Below are 14,106 nucleotides of genomic sequence, written 5' to 3' on the forward strand. Positions count from 1 at the left end.
TTTAAATAATACTCCATCCACAAAGATAGAAAGAGTCTTTAGACCAGCGTTAGCCAAACTCAAAAGATAAATTTGTACCGAACGCGCTAATTACAAATTCAAAAAACAAAAATGACCAAAAACGCTAGATTACCAATTCGAAACTAGGCAACAAAATAAGAAAAACTCGTACAGTATCGCGCTGCCACCGTGGATATACGCAAGCCCAGCGAGCTAGAGCCTGGGGCTGGGAGACCGCTTCGTCCTGATCTCCGCCTTCGCCTTGCTCGGCGTGGTCGGCGTCCTTGGCGTCCTCGGCGACGACACCCCTTGTTTCTCCGCGAACTCCAGCGACGGGCGCCTCTTCATCGACGGCGAGGACACCAGAGTCGCCCTTTCGGGGAGCTCGGCCTTGTCAGCCGCCGCGGGGCTCGCGCACCGGGCCTTGGCCTTCACGGACTTGGTCGCCTGCATGTAGCTGGGCGTCACCGGCGCGCCGCCCGTCTCGCCTGCGTCGACCTCTCTCGCTCGTGGACTCAGCCTCCCCGGCAGCTCCCCCGACCGCAAGCTCGTCGTCCGTCGCAGCGAGGCCTCCTTGTCTTCGCCACCGCCGACACCGCTTGTCCCCAGGTGCTCCTGGCTGCTCCGCGGGCGCTCCGACAGCATGCTTCCCGACCCTTTGAACGGGCTACCCTTCGGGCTCGGAGCCCGCCGGGGCGACGCGACCGTCTTCCCCAGCGCCGAGGGGGACCGCGACTGCGTCGGGGTCGACGGCGACGACCGGCCGGCCGGCCGAGCGGACCTGCCCGTCGGCGTGGTGGGAATCTGGACTGAGATGGACACCCTCGGGCTGGCGGCCCGGCCGACGCTCTTCGCGGGAGCAGCGCGGTCCTTGACGTCCGGCGGCGCGGTCTGGCTCTCCCACGGCCTGGACGCCGCCATACAGCGCTCCGCCAAGCTCCAGCCCCAGTTGGGGCAGCCAGGGTCCATGAACGTTGGAGGGTGCGACAGCGTGGGTGTCACTCTCCCTCGCCCCGAGGAAGATGAAGAAGAAGGGCTCCTGTTCCTCCACTGCAACCGAGACAGCGCATGCAGAGTGAGTTCAGCAGAGGACATGAACACGTCGAGCCACAGCGCCATCGACAATGGAGATCCGACGGCTACCTGGTGAGATAAGGCGTAGGACAGGGCCCTCTGCCGCCTCGACGCGGCCTCCTGCTTCGTCGCGAGCGTGGCCTCGATCTGCTCCTTGGACTGGTGAGTGTGATCCCAGCCTTCACCAATCTGCGCTAAATAATGTCAGCAGCAGCACACCGGCCAGGTTACGTTGAGCTAGCTATGAGATGATGCTCCGCACCTTGGTTTTGTCAGGCCCTTGCTTAGGCTGGGCCTGACTCTTGAGAGCCTTGTCCTTGTTGACCCTCCTGGCGTATATCTGCGTCTGAACCCTCGTCATCATCTGCATGCTGTACAGCGCATCCTCCGTCTGGCGCTTCACGGCGACCCCCTCCAGCAGCGACATCAGCCGAGCCTGTGCTCTCGCCTTGTACCCCTTCCTTACCTGAACGCGAATAAAATGTTTCCAAGTTTTCAACATGTTAGATATATACTACGAGTAGATCGAAATGTGATCATGCAAATCTTTCATCTTCCTTGAGTTCTGCTGAGCATGGCCCAATTTTCTTTTATCCTTGAACGTTCAGGATAACTATTCAGATTTTGGCCTCCCAAGAGAAACAAGCTTGGCAATGGCTGATGCATTACCAGGTAGCCCCTGCAAGCCGTCTGAATCCTGACGACGGCAAGCTCCTCCTTCGACCGCGCGGGCGCTCTTGGCGTGACGACGGCCGTGGCCTCTGCCGGCTGCTGCGCAGCCACCGGCGCGGCGAGCGCCGCGGCTCGGAGTCCACCATCGTTTTGCTCGCTCGTCGTGCCGGCGGACTTGGCCTCCACAGCGTCCTGCTGATCAGGCTGCGGAGGAGGCTGCTGCTGGGCCGCGGGAGCAGTCTCCGGCGTCGCGGAGGAGGAAGAAGTGGACGTGCTGGACTTGCCGAACTGCCATAGCTTCTTGAAGCTCGATTTACTCGTCGGCCTCTCGGCCGGCTTCTTGGATCGACAACATCGATACGGATCGGTTATTTGCATCGACTGGAATTCGATGAAGACAAGAGAATCCCACGGTTTCAGTTACCTGCTTGCCTTCCTTCTCCTCGCGATCAGGTTCCGACGAGCTCAGGATCCTCTGCACGGCGTCAAACCACCTCACCTTCTTCCCCATTGCCCCCCTCCGCGCTCTTCGCCTATCGGTGTGATGACAAAATGCAAAAATCATCAAGAACAAGTGGAAATCTAATGATGTTTACGGCAGCAAAACTAGCATCAATCAACATTGCCACAGATCGAGCAAAACAAAAATGTGAACCTCTTTCAAAGAGCCTTCTTCTGTCTTCTGCCGGCTCGCCCTCTATGCCGTCGATGCCGCCGGAGTCGGACACGTCCGCCTGCAACCTCGTCAACGACGGCGAACCGCCTTGACGCACGTCCACTCCCCGTCAGGCCGTCGCGGACCCACTGGCTGGCTGGCGTCTGTTCCTGTCCCTACATTTCAGTCCCACCGCGCCTCACACTCCGCCGTGATAAACGCACGCACACCCCACGGCCCAGTTAGGCAAAAGCAGCCCACGAACCAACCTCACGGCCCACCCCTCGGCAGGCCCGTTGGTCCAGCCCATAAGCCCGGCCTTTCGGCCACTTCCCACCCCGTCTCCTCCTCCCAATCGGCTCCCCAGCTCGCCGATATCACCACCCAAATCGCCCGCGCGCGCGCAGCCTCAGAGGCCGAAGCCACCCGGAAGACCAAACCCTAGAGCCTCCGTCTCCACCCGCCAGGCCGACGCGCTCGCGCTAGCTCCCTCCCCGGCCTCCCGCTCCCGCCGGCCCGTGCACGAGGTATCTCGCCCTCCCCTCCCGCGGCGGCGAGATCGATTGGGGATTTCGAGGCTTTAATTTGCGCCGACTAACCTCTCCGCCCCAATTCCACAGATTCGAGTAGGGAGCGCCGGGGGTTGGTTCGCCGCGATGATCTGGCTTTCGGGGGTGGAGGGAGGGGTGGACCCGGAGGGGCGGGACGAGCTGCCGCCGGTGGATGCCGCTACGGACGGGGAGGCGATGGCGCAGGGGAGTTTCGGCGAAGCAGATTTTGATGCCATGATGGTGGAATCTGGTGGGGTGCAGGACGAGGAGGAGGGGAGTAGTAGCCTGGCGCAGATACAGAATATTGCCGCCGACACGGCGGAGATTTCTGATCCTGCCGTACCTCAACATGATGCTGAAGCCGGTAAGCATACTCTGACATCAGACTCTGGTTAGTTTGATCTACTGCATGTTGATTCCACCCCCTTGTTCCTTCGACTTGTATGGCATCACGGACTAATTGATTTTTGTAATCTTGCAGAATTGAACGAAGATGATCAGCGTACTAGATACCATCTTCCTCCCCTTGATAAAGATGGGTTTCGAGTTTCTGATCTTGTCTGGGGTAAATTGCAAGGTCATCCCTGGTGGCCTGGTGCAATTTTTGATCCTTCAGATGCATCTGAGCTGGCATTGAAGCATCAGAAAGAGGGCCACCATCTGGTAGCATTTTTTGGCGACGGTTCTTTTGCGTGGTGTCATGAATCCCAGTTGAAGCCTTTCATGGACAACTGTATAGAGATGGAGAAACAAGGCAATTCTGATGCCTTCACCAGTGCAGTTAACTCTGCGCTTCAAGAACTCTCAACGCGGATATTGACGGCCACGAGTTGCTCTTGTCTCCCAGAATACCTCTCTGAGAATGGCATGTGTTATCTGCGTGGGAATTTTGGGCTCAAGGCTGGAGTTACTTGCTCTAAGGTTAACCAGGCTGAGATATTGCAATATTTCAGTCCAGAACACCTTCTTCATTATATGAAGCTGCTGGCTCTGTCCCCTTGCCAAGGAGGTGTTCTGCAGGATTTAGTGATTGCTTGCTCTCAACTTATGTCTTTCTATCGCTCTAAGGGATACGGTGAAATTGCATCATTTCAATCTGGCAGTGCATGGGCAGAGGATGGCATCGACACAACTGTCACCAATGAAGTGCAGCCTAGTCATGTGAAGCCCAAAAGAGGTAGGGGAAGACCTCGTAAGCGAAAGCCTGACGATAACATAGAGTTGGCAGAGGGAAGGCCCATTGTGAAGCCTCAGAATGAACCGATAGTTCATAACAATATTGGTGAAACAGAGTGTGGTGAAGTTGACATCTCTGTGAAGAAGCCAGCAAAAAGGAGGCGTGTGCAGAGGCGCCATGGTGTGGACACCAAGGACTTATTATCTGGGATGGCAGCTTCTACTGAAATGAGCATGATTGGGAAAACTGAAGGGGACAGGAGTGAAGAGTGGAAAATTTTGCCTTGTCCTAAGGAAGAAACAACGGACCATATGCAGGATGCCTACTGGTCTGGACTGAGTTTACATACTGTCTCCACTCATAGCCTCAAAGGGGCAAGTGGCAAAACAAGGCCGATACGTAGGCGGAGACCGACGCGACGGACATGTGCACCTTCATCAGATCTTTCTTCCCCTGTACAGAATATGCAGCCTGAAACATTGGATGTTAACAGGAAGATAGAAGTGATAAAAAGATCAATTATCCACGTTGACGAGAAGATGGTCCATGACGTAAACCCCACTGCACTTATTTTGTGCTTTGGCAAGTCAATTGCTCTTCCTTCAGAAATGGATTTTATTAGGGTGTTCAGTCGCTATGGACCACTAAAAGAGACCGAGACTGAAGTGCACGAGAACATAAATACTGTTAAAGTTGTCTTCAGGAAACGTGTCGATGCTGAAAGGGCTTTCAGTGTTGCTGGCAACTTTGGTTCTTTTGGACCTTCACTTCAAAGTTTTCGTCTTGCGAATATGCCATTTTCTCTAAGAACGGCTGAATTGAATTATCCTAAGTTACACCCTGAAGATAGTAGCATGGAGATTCCTGGTAAACATTCTTTCTCTTAAATTTGTAAAATCCAGCGAGTTAAATATGCTTAGTTGCTTACAGTACCTTTTGCATGTGTTTTCTTATAGCTTGTAGGCTGTCTGGAGGTGCACTGGATTCTGTGCAAATTGACATCATCGACAAAGCTGGCAAAGGTGAAACTGTAAAGAATCCATCAGTTGAACACACTGAGATGGTCAAGCTTGCAGGACAAGATGAAGGCAATACCGAGCGTGCTTTACATGCTGGACGCAGAAATGAAGAGTCACCTGATGTTCTCTCAGATACCATGCAAACTGGAATTGTAGATGACACCTCAAAACACAAACTTGTGTGTGTACATGGTGTTGTCGAGGCCTTGGAAGATACCATGGAAGTTGATAATACGGATGAGACTCGAGACCTGAGAGCTCAAGCTTTTACCGGATATGTACCAAAACAGTCTTTGGGGGATGAGTACGCGTTCCAGGGAATCGAGGGGGTCAACAGTTGAAATGCCTGTTGGGGAGGCTAGAAAATTTAGCTGCTGCTGAACCATTAGCTGAGGAAACCGCGGAAGGTGAGATTGCAGCCAATCCAGCGGATTAGGAAACTAAAGAAGCTGACAAGACTCTGGGCGATGGCCCGACTACTGCATTTGATGGACAAGCTGACCGAACCAGCTTATATTGAACTGTGTTGACATTCATGTCGTCTAGTCAATGTCAATGTGTTCTCTCATCTGTATGATGCGTTCTGTATAGAGAATAGTGGTAGACTCTTAGAGTACCATACTGTCATTTTTCTGGCAACTACAGCATTGACACCTTCGTGTTCATTTGTGTAAATTTCATCTAGATCTAATTGTCTACCGTGCACAACTGATTACTTGAAGATCATACTGGTGCAGTGATCAGTGGAGCTGGTCTTGCTGTTGCCATGTGCAAGCATATGGAAACCATGATTTTAACTGATGTTTCTCTTGTCATTTGACTGCCATGTAGTGTTTGCCCATCACCAAGATAGTGAAAAATGATCATGAGTTTCTGCCTGGTGAGAAAATAGGAAATACTCCCTTCGTAAAGGAATATGAGAACGTTTAGATCACTGAAGACGGGGTACAATATATTGTGATAAATTGTTTGCTCCTGTTTGTTTATTGTTTAGAGGTATGAGTCGCATCTCAAACCGAGTAGACTCTGGTTTCTCATCCGTTTATTCTAAATTCTTTGGGTGCAATGGTTTCTCTAATGGTAGTGAAAACACCATTGTGATCGGTTATTGGTAATAAAAATATATAATTGTTTTTAGGCGAAAAGAGATTTAAGGAAAAAACAGTAATAAAGGCATATCCAACTTTTGTAAGAAAAAAAAAACCCTAGTCAAACCTCACTCTCGACCTCTCGGCTCCACTGCCATCTCCCCTTCCCTCCCGGCCCTCTACCCACCCCTCCACCATGGTCGGGAACGGATCCGGCAGCGAGTCCGACATTGACTGGACGGCGCTTGCCAGGGAGGGCTCGAGCTCGTCCGCGTCGGACGAGGAGTTCACGCTCAACATTGCCCTCCGCCGTTTGCAGATGGACAGGGGCGGGAGCTCCTCCTCGATGGCGTCGCCAGGGGCCCGCGTGGCCAGCTGCAGCTCCGTGCCGGCCTCGATCAGGTGGCAGGGGCGCAGGGCGACCGGTATGGCGCCCAGGACCTGCTCCTCCAGGCCGGCGCTGGGTGCTCGTGCCAGGACATTGTTCAGTTGCAAATGCATCTGCAGTAGATTGAGATCTCATTCTGCTTCTCGGTGCTCCTCTCCGAAGAATGCTTCTAAATTTCAAAATATCCATCTGAATTCCAGAAGGACAAAAACGATCATTCAGTCTTCGTTCTCCGGAAGCTACCTACACTCAGGCAGCATGTGATACCCTTTACCCATCCACAGAATTATCATATTTCTACAAACCAGCATCTGAAGGTTGCTGGTGATCACAAATCTTCAAGCAAAGATCACGTGCTGGCATCTGAAAAGGTCAGAATGGCCTCACAAGTTTGATTCATGTCGAGGTCTGAATGCAAACACAGTTTCTGCTCAGTTGGCCCTGGTTTTCTGACCTTAGTTACTACCCACTCGCTGCTGGCTCAGCAATGTGATACAACATAGCAAAACGATCTCGCCCCTGTCAATACTATTATTCCTAGCTGGACTCAAAACCACCTGCGTCCGTCTTATTGCGAAAATATCCGCGAGTTTCCACGGCGGACAGACTGACGGTAGACCGGCGATGACCTTAAGCACTCAAGTTAGGCTTAGTGCCTGAAGTGGCGGACGCCGGTGAAGAGGAGGGAGACGTCGTACTTGTTGCAGCAGTCGACGGCGTCCTTGTCCCTCATGCTGCCGCCGGGCTGCGCGATCGTGCCGATGCCGTTCTCGCACGCCTCCTCCACGGCGTCCTTCCAGGCTGCAGTTCCACTCACGCGAGTCAGTTTATCAGCATGTAAGATCTCACTTGGTCGAATCGAATGGGGTTGTTGTTTTGTTCTCACCGAATGGGAAGAAGGCGTCGCTGGCCAGAGCGGCTCCCTTGGCAGCTTCCCCTGCTTTCCTGAAGGCGATCCTCAGGCTGTCCACCCTGTTTGGCTGCCCGCTTCCCATGCCCAGCATGCAATTGTCCTGCACTCACAAGAGGATCAGCCAGGTCAATTCACTGAACCAAACTTGGCAGGTCAGTGAGTTGTGAGTTGTGGAGTACAAATACTGACAGCAGCAGGTGTTGTTTTTTGTTTGTTTGTGACGGTTGTGTTGCAAACTGAAATTTACTCGCCCTGTCTTTTCCTTGGCACACTGAGAAATGTAGACTAACCTTGGCAATCACAATGGCGTTGCTCTTGACGTGCTTCACGCAGAGCCAGGCAAACTTGGCATCCGAGAGCTCGCTGTCTGTCGGAGCTCTCTCAGAACCCGTCATGAAGGTGATGTCTTCTGGGGCTAGATCGTCCGACTCTTGAGCTAGCCAACCACCACTTACCTGCCTGAGCGACAACATGTTTTTCCCACTTCTCTTCGCCTCAAGGATCCTCAACGTCTTCGATTTCCCTTTGAGGACCTCGAGGCCCTTCTCTGTGTATCCTGGTGCCACCACGATCTCATAGAACATCCGTGTCTCGCCATCTGTAGGACTTCTAAACTCACGGATCTCCTTTGCAAGATCCTACACAAGATAAGATTATTAGTTGCCCCTCTCATAACTCACGACTAATTGAGATGTGCATGATGAGCTTGCAAGAACATGTCATGGGTAGCAACACAACTACACAAACGTTAGAGCTTGCGAAACATAAGATCAGAGTCTAGTGCATACCTCGTCAATTGTGGTGTTGAATGCAACAATTCCCCCAAATGCACTCACAGGATCTGCCTTTACAGCTAATCTATATGCCTCAAGAACATCCTGCCGGGATGCAACACCACACGGATTGGTGTGCTTAACCACAACACAAGTAGGGTTCTCAAACTCTGACACACAATTCCATGCAGCATCAGCATCCAAGTAGTTGTTATAGGACATTTCCTGCAAAGAGCAAGCATGCCAGTTATGAAAACCTCTAAAGAAGCATCGCCGAACTTTCCAACAGGATGAGTTCACAAGGAGCAGGAAAATCCAGAAACAAGTTGTATGTGTACTGAACAAACTAAATGCTAAATTTGAGACATGGAATTCGTGGCACCATGTCAGAAGAGATTGCTCTTTGTATATTTTTGGATAATTTGTGGGCCACTTAGTTGGAGCACGAACTGGAAAATAAATGCATGGTGTCCTAACCTTTCCATGGTGCTGAACTGCTGTTGCAATACCACCGGCATTGACTAGAGAAAGACTCCTGTCACCGTAAAATGCCGCCTTTTGATGAGGATTTTCACCATAACGAAGTGCAGACTTCATCGAGAGGGGAACAGTAAAACTTGGGGGAAATGTATCTCCTACATACATATGACAATGACAATGTGATATCCAATAAAAGTAGCAGATGAAACTATCAGATATGTATTGGACCATTCACCAAAAGAAGGATCATACCACTGTTCGATTGCTTCCACAACCACTCTGAGACAGCTGAATCATAAGAAGCGACGTGCTGTAAAGCTTTCCATGCTAGCATCCTGCGGAACTGCGGGTCCGCTTGCTTTTCTTGTAGATATTTCAATAGAGCAGGGTAATCATGATGATCCACAACAACAAGAACATCCTTATGATTCTGTCAGGTCAACAAAGATATCAATATTAAGCCATACATCAGTTGTACAGAACTATTACATTGACCCCACGAGTATAAATGAACATAAAACAGTTTTTCAATAAACATCAAGCAGACACTACTTCCGTCCCAAATTATAAGACGTTTTTAGGCTATTTTAGCCTACCAAAACATCTTATAGCTGCAACCAGTCTCTAAGTATGTACTTTCAAATGATAAACACAGTTACCTTCGCTGCAGCCCGGATCAATGTAGGCCCACCAATATCAATATTTTCAATGCCATCCTCAAAAGAAATTGCACCAGAGGTGACCTTACCATAGAATGGATACAAATTCACTACAACCACATCAAATGTCCCTGTGCCCAAACAAATGTCCTAGTTAGATGACAATGTAAGACAAGATTGTTCTTTAATGGCATGAATGGTCAACTAATATAAGATTAAAAAAAAATGGACTCTCACCGATGCCATGCTCATTCAATGCTTTAAGATGATGCTCCTGGTCTCTTCGGGCAAGAATACCACCATGTATACTGGGGTGCAATGTTTTTACTCTTCCATCAAGCTGCAATCACCAAAACAGAAATCTAAATGGAGATGAAAAGAAAAATATATACCCAATATCCTCTAAATGACTAGCCAGAGGCAAAGCAGAAGGTAGGCTAAAGTGGGATGACAAGAGAAAATAATTAGGTTGTATGTCGATTATTCAACAATTATTATTGTGAGGATTCAAGAAACTTCAAAGAGAAGAGAATTGGAAATAAAGAATGATGATTATATCATACCCACATGCACCTTTTACACGAATGAACATCGCACTTGCGAACTATATCAACTATAACATGCTACAGAAACATTTCATTAAATGAAATTTTACAACACTTGCAACAAATTTGATTCAGGAACTACTTTATGTCTTTATTGACTATGGTAAATCATGCCTGGATAAAACCATTTCAAGAAATGCTGCAGCAGCTAAACAATAAATTAAGCTATACCATTTCAGGAAAATGTGTAATCTGTTCAACTTTTGTAACATTCACTCCAGCTGCTTCCAGGCTTGATGCTGTACCACCAGTGGAGATGATAGAAAACCTACAGGCGCAAAAAATCTTCATAAGACCCTACATAACTAGAACAGAGAAAAAAAAAGTAGCATTGGTAAATCTAAGCTGGAGAATGCTTCTTCCTGTACAATATTAAGCTTCATAAATAGTTAAATACTAACACTAACCCTCGCACAAACGGTCAGCCTATAAAAGCATGCGGCTAGGAGAAATTAACTTGCTAATAAGAAGGCTACTGTGAGCAATGCATAACTTTGGGAAAGACATTATATATGATAAATCAGCACTGCCTGAAGTAGGCATTGATGTACAACATAATTCTCCATGGTGATGCATGGGGATCCCACAGCACGAAAGAGTTACCCCAAGCTCTGAAGACCGTTTCCAAGATTGGCCAAGTCTGTTTTATCCGACAGTGATATGAGTGCTTGCTTCACTCCTGTTGATGTAGGAACTTGTCATTAGTTCATTGCTTCAAGCATTTCCATATGTTATGCACAAGAAAAAGTTAAATGAAGAGATATACAACTCTTAGGACCCATGTTACTTGAATACTTAAACACATGAGTTCTAACAAGATTAATCGATTAGCACATAACAACAGATCTTTTCCGGATAGAACTAAACAACCAATACAAAACGTTCTTAGGAATTTAGTCAACTCAACAAGTGGTTGGTTGCAAGTAGGAAGTGATATCACATCAAAACACAGGTAGGAAGGAGAACAAAGTGATGGATTATTAGCATATATATTAATTCATCAGTTGAACAACCTATTTTACATTGAATCCGCTGGTAGAAGGAATAAGCTACTACGAATCTGATAAGTACGTAATATCCAATGTGACTATTCCAAATTCCTATGATAATCATATCAAAGCCAATACCATTACCTCCTTGCGCACCTATGCGTGCTTCGTCATGGTCGGGGGTGGGGGCCCCAACCATGGCAGAGCTCAGCCGCGGCGCAACCCGGCTCATTGTATATTGACTCGTCGCGCGAGCCCAGAGCAGGCGGCGGCTACGGAGGCCGGGTGCTGGCCGACGGGAGAGGGATGTGGCAGGTCCGCCGGCTACTGAGATGGCGGCGCAAACCATGCGCGCTGGTGGCTGGCGGCGCGGAAGGTGGGACAGGAGGACTGGTGGCCTGGGGAGGAGGCACGGTCAGTGATATCTGAAAACCGGATTCTTTCTGCACTAAAAAACTGTAAACTGATATAGTCAGCTAAAAAGACATACTTGGCCGGTCGCTGCCGAGCTGCTGTCGGGTCTCGCCCCGGGGTCCGCAGTCCTGTCGTCCTGGAGCTGAGCAACGGTCGGGGTCGGCTGGCGGCACCGGCGGAGACGAGGGGAAGGAAGGAACGGACGAGGAGTGGAGAGCGGACGAGGAGGGTTAGCACCGACGGCGGCACGCTAGCGAGGCCGGGTGGTGCGGAGCGGAGGCGTCGCGGTGAGCCGGCGAGTAGGGGTCCCTCCGCCGGCCGTCGCTCAGCTGTGGCCCTAGCGCTGGCGGCGTGCGGGGGTGGTGGCGGGCGGTTCGGCTGTTGTGGCCAGAGGCATCGCACAGCAGGCCTTGGGCCACGACTATTAATGGGCCTACACCCTAACGCTAGTTTTCTTCAAATTTTCGGTAACTGAAACTTACGGGAGCAGGCAGATCCTAAACGGGGCAAATCCTATTTGACGCCCGCAGGCGTCAAAAGGAGGAGCCTTCGCTGAAGCAAGTCGCCACTTGGGCCGGCCCAGGTACGGATTTCGTTCGCTGCTGTTTTCCTTGTTTCTTGCGGGTTTTTTCGTTTTTCTTCTATGGTTTTGTTGCTTCCAGTTTTTTGACGGTTTTGGCCAGTTTTCAGTTGTTTTGTTCTGGTTTTTTATTTTTTCTGTTTTGATTCCTTTTTGTCCTTTCATTTTCTTTCATTTACGTTTCCTTTTTTATTTCCTGTTTCTGTTCTTCTTCTCATTATTGTGTATTTGTATAAAAAGTTCACCGTGTGTTACAAAAATCTTCAATGTATTAAGAAAATTCTCATCATATATTATGACATAGTTCACCTTGCACTGTAGAATTGTTCATTGTGTATTACAAAAATGTTCATTGTATATTATTAAATTGTTCAACATATATTAGAAAATGTTCATTATGTATTACAAAAATGTTCATTATGTATTATTAAATTGTTCAACGTATATTAGAAAATGTTCATTGTGTATTTCAAAAAATGTTCATTGTATATTATGAAATTGTTCAACATATATTTAGAAAATGTTCATTGTGTATTTAAGTTTTGTTCATCATATATTAAAAAATTGTTTAGCGCATATCCATCGAATGTCCATTTTAGTATTTTAAATTTGTTCAGTATTTTTTTACAAAAACGTTCACTGTATTTTAAAATTTCTTCAAAATATATTATAAAAATGTTGAACCTTTTTTTAAGGATTTGCCCCTGTACATTCTACTTTAAGGTTGGCGCTGCTTGTAGAATGGTCTTGATAGCTAGCTCGGCTGGTTAGCCTCACTTGATTCGAGCATGAGGTCATCGGTTCGATCCCACGCATACGCTTTTTCTTTTTTCGTTTTTTCGCTCACAGCCAGATGATTGGGCCGGCCCGTGTGCGCGTCGCTTCAGCGAAGTCGCAACATCGGACGCACACGGGCGGCGTACAGGCGCTCCCCCTAAACGGCGCCTTAAGCGCCCGTTTTAGGCATAGATGCAATCGGGCGCACACTCTCCCGCCGCACTGGGCCGGCCCATTTCTTTTTTCTGATTTTGAAAACGCAAAAAACTTTCTGGCGAGAACCATGTTTCGCACCAGGGATCTCACGACTACAGGCGCGCTTGCCAAACCACTCGGCTAACCTACCAATTCATGTTAACTTACAGGCTTTTAACCTTTTTCTATTTCCTGTTTTCGTGGAAAGAGTTTTTGTTTCTGTTTTTCTTTTCTTTTTCTTTCTTTCTTCTTTTCTGCTAAGCGCGAGATTTTTTTTCAATTTTGTAACTTTACTTCATATTGATGAACTTTCTTTCAAAATTGATGGACATTTTTCAAATTTGATGAACTATTGTCAAATTTGATGAACTTTGAAAAATGTTCAGTGTGTATAAAAAATGTTCATCATGTATAGAAATTTTGTTCAGGGTACATTCAAAAGGAGTTCATCGTATTTAAAAAAAATGTTCAATGTGTATTTGAATATTGTTCACCATACATAGAGTTTTCGGACACGTACTGAACATTTTGTGAAAATACGTTGAACAATTTGCGAATACACATTGAACATTGTGTAATATATATTGAACAAAATTAAGAAACATAGTGAAAAATTGTATACTCATTGAATAACCAAAACCGAAATAGAAAAAATCAATATATATATATATATATATATATATATATATATATATATGTGTGTGTGTGTGTGTGTGTGTGTGTGTGTGTGTGTGTGTGTGTGTGTGTGTGTGTGTGTATGTATATCCTGAACATTTTTTATATCCATCGAACATTTTAAATAATACAAGATGAACATTTTCGAAACAATATGATTAGATGTGTCGAACAATTTTTGAATATGCATTCAACATTTAGTAAAAACGTTGAAAATTTTCGTAATATACGATGAACATTTTTATGATACACGACGAACATTTTTATATGCAAAGGTGAACAAATTTCATAATATACAATGAACATTTTTCTTAATACAATGAAATTTTATGTAATACACGGTGATCTTTTATAAAATTTGGTGAAAGTTTTTGAAGACATGAACTTTTTTCTAATTCGTGATTTTTTTTCTTTTCCAAAAA

At 47.5% G+C, this 14,106-nt stretch overlaps 3 protein-coding genes across 5 annotated transcripts; 1 reads left to right on the forward strand and 2 right to left on the reverse strand.

The window, feature by feature from the left end:
• On the reverse strand, positions 1-2,629 carry LOC123136264 (protein IQ-DOMAIN 3). 2 transcript variants are annotated; one of them, XM_044555617.1, is made up of 6 exons: positions 2,402-2,629; positions 2,171-2,279; positions 1,744-2,082; positions 1,337-1,540; positions 1,144-1,263; positions 1-1,050 (listed from the first exon to the last, which is right to left on the reverse strand). In XM_044555617.1, the coding sequence occupies exons 2-6, from the start codon at positions 2,255-2,257 to the stop codon at positions 214-216; spliced, it is 1,587 nt and encodes a 528-aa protein (XP_044411552.1). In that variant the 5' UTR covers positions 2,258-2,279; positions 2,402-2,629; the 3' UTR covers positions 1-213. The 2 variants fall into 2 exon arrangements, with proteins under 2 accessions (XP_044411552.1, XP_044411546.1); XM_044555611.1 differs by having other exon boundaries at positions 1,744-2,085.
• Positions 2,630-2,769: 140 nt separating this feature from the next.
• LOC123136255 (uncharacterized) lies at positions 2,770-5,869 on the forward strand. Its single transcript, XM_044555600.1, has 4 exons — positions 2,770-2,928; positions 3,022-3,316; positions 3,434-4,996; positions 5,086-5,869. Exons 2-4 carry the CDS (start codon positions 3,058-3,060, stop codon positions 5,487-5,489), a joined length of 2,226 nt encoding a protein of 741 aa, XP_044411535.1. The 5' UTR covers positions 2,770-2,928; positions 3,022-3,057; the 3' UTR covers positions 5,490-5,869.
• A 1,112-nt stretch (positions 5,870-6,981) lies between these two features.
• LOC123136280 (bifunctional purine biosynthesis protein PurH) lies at positions 6,982-11,852 on the reverse strand. Of its 2 annotated transcripts, none has more exons than XM_044555631.1 (12): positions 11,534-11,852; positions 11,200-11,441; positions 10,658-10,733; positions 10,226-10,322; positions 9,687-9,789; positions 9,450-9,580; positions 9,043-9,220; positions 8,788-8,945; positions 8,326-8,535; positions 7,828-8,175; positions 7,511-7,637; positions 6,982-7,425 (listed from the first exon to the last, which is right to left on the reverse strand). In XM_044555631.1, the coding sequence occupies exons 2-12, from the start codon at positions 11,390-11,392 to the stop codon at positions 7,274-7,276; spliced, it is 1,773 nt and encodes a 590-aa protein (XP_044411566.1). In that variant the 5' UTR covers positions 11,393-11,441; positions 11,534-11,852; the 3' UTR covers positions 6,982-7,273. The 2 variants fall into 2 exon arrangements, with proteins under 2 accessions (XP_044411566.1, XP_044411558.1); XM_044555623.1 differs by having other exon boundaries at positions 11,188-11,441.
• Positions 11,853-14,106: the final 2,254 nt, after the last annotated feature.

The sequence above is a fragment of the Triticum aestivum genome, chromosome 1B (genome assembly GCF_018294505.1).
Source record: "Triticum aestivum cultivar Chinese Spring chromosome 1B, IWGSC CS RefSeq v2.1, whole genome shotgun sequence".
Taxonomy (NCBI): Eukaryota; Viridiplantae; Streptophyta; class Magnoliopsida; order Poales; family Poaceae; genus Triticum; species Triticum aestivum.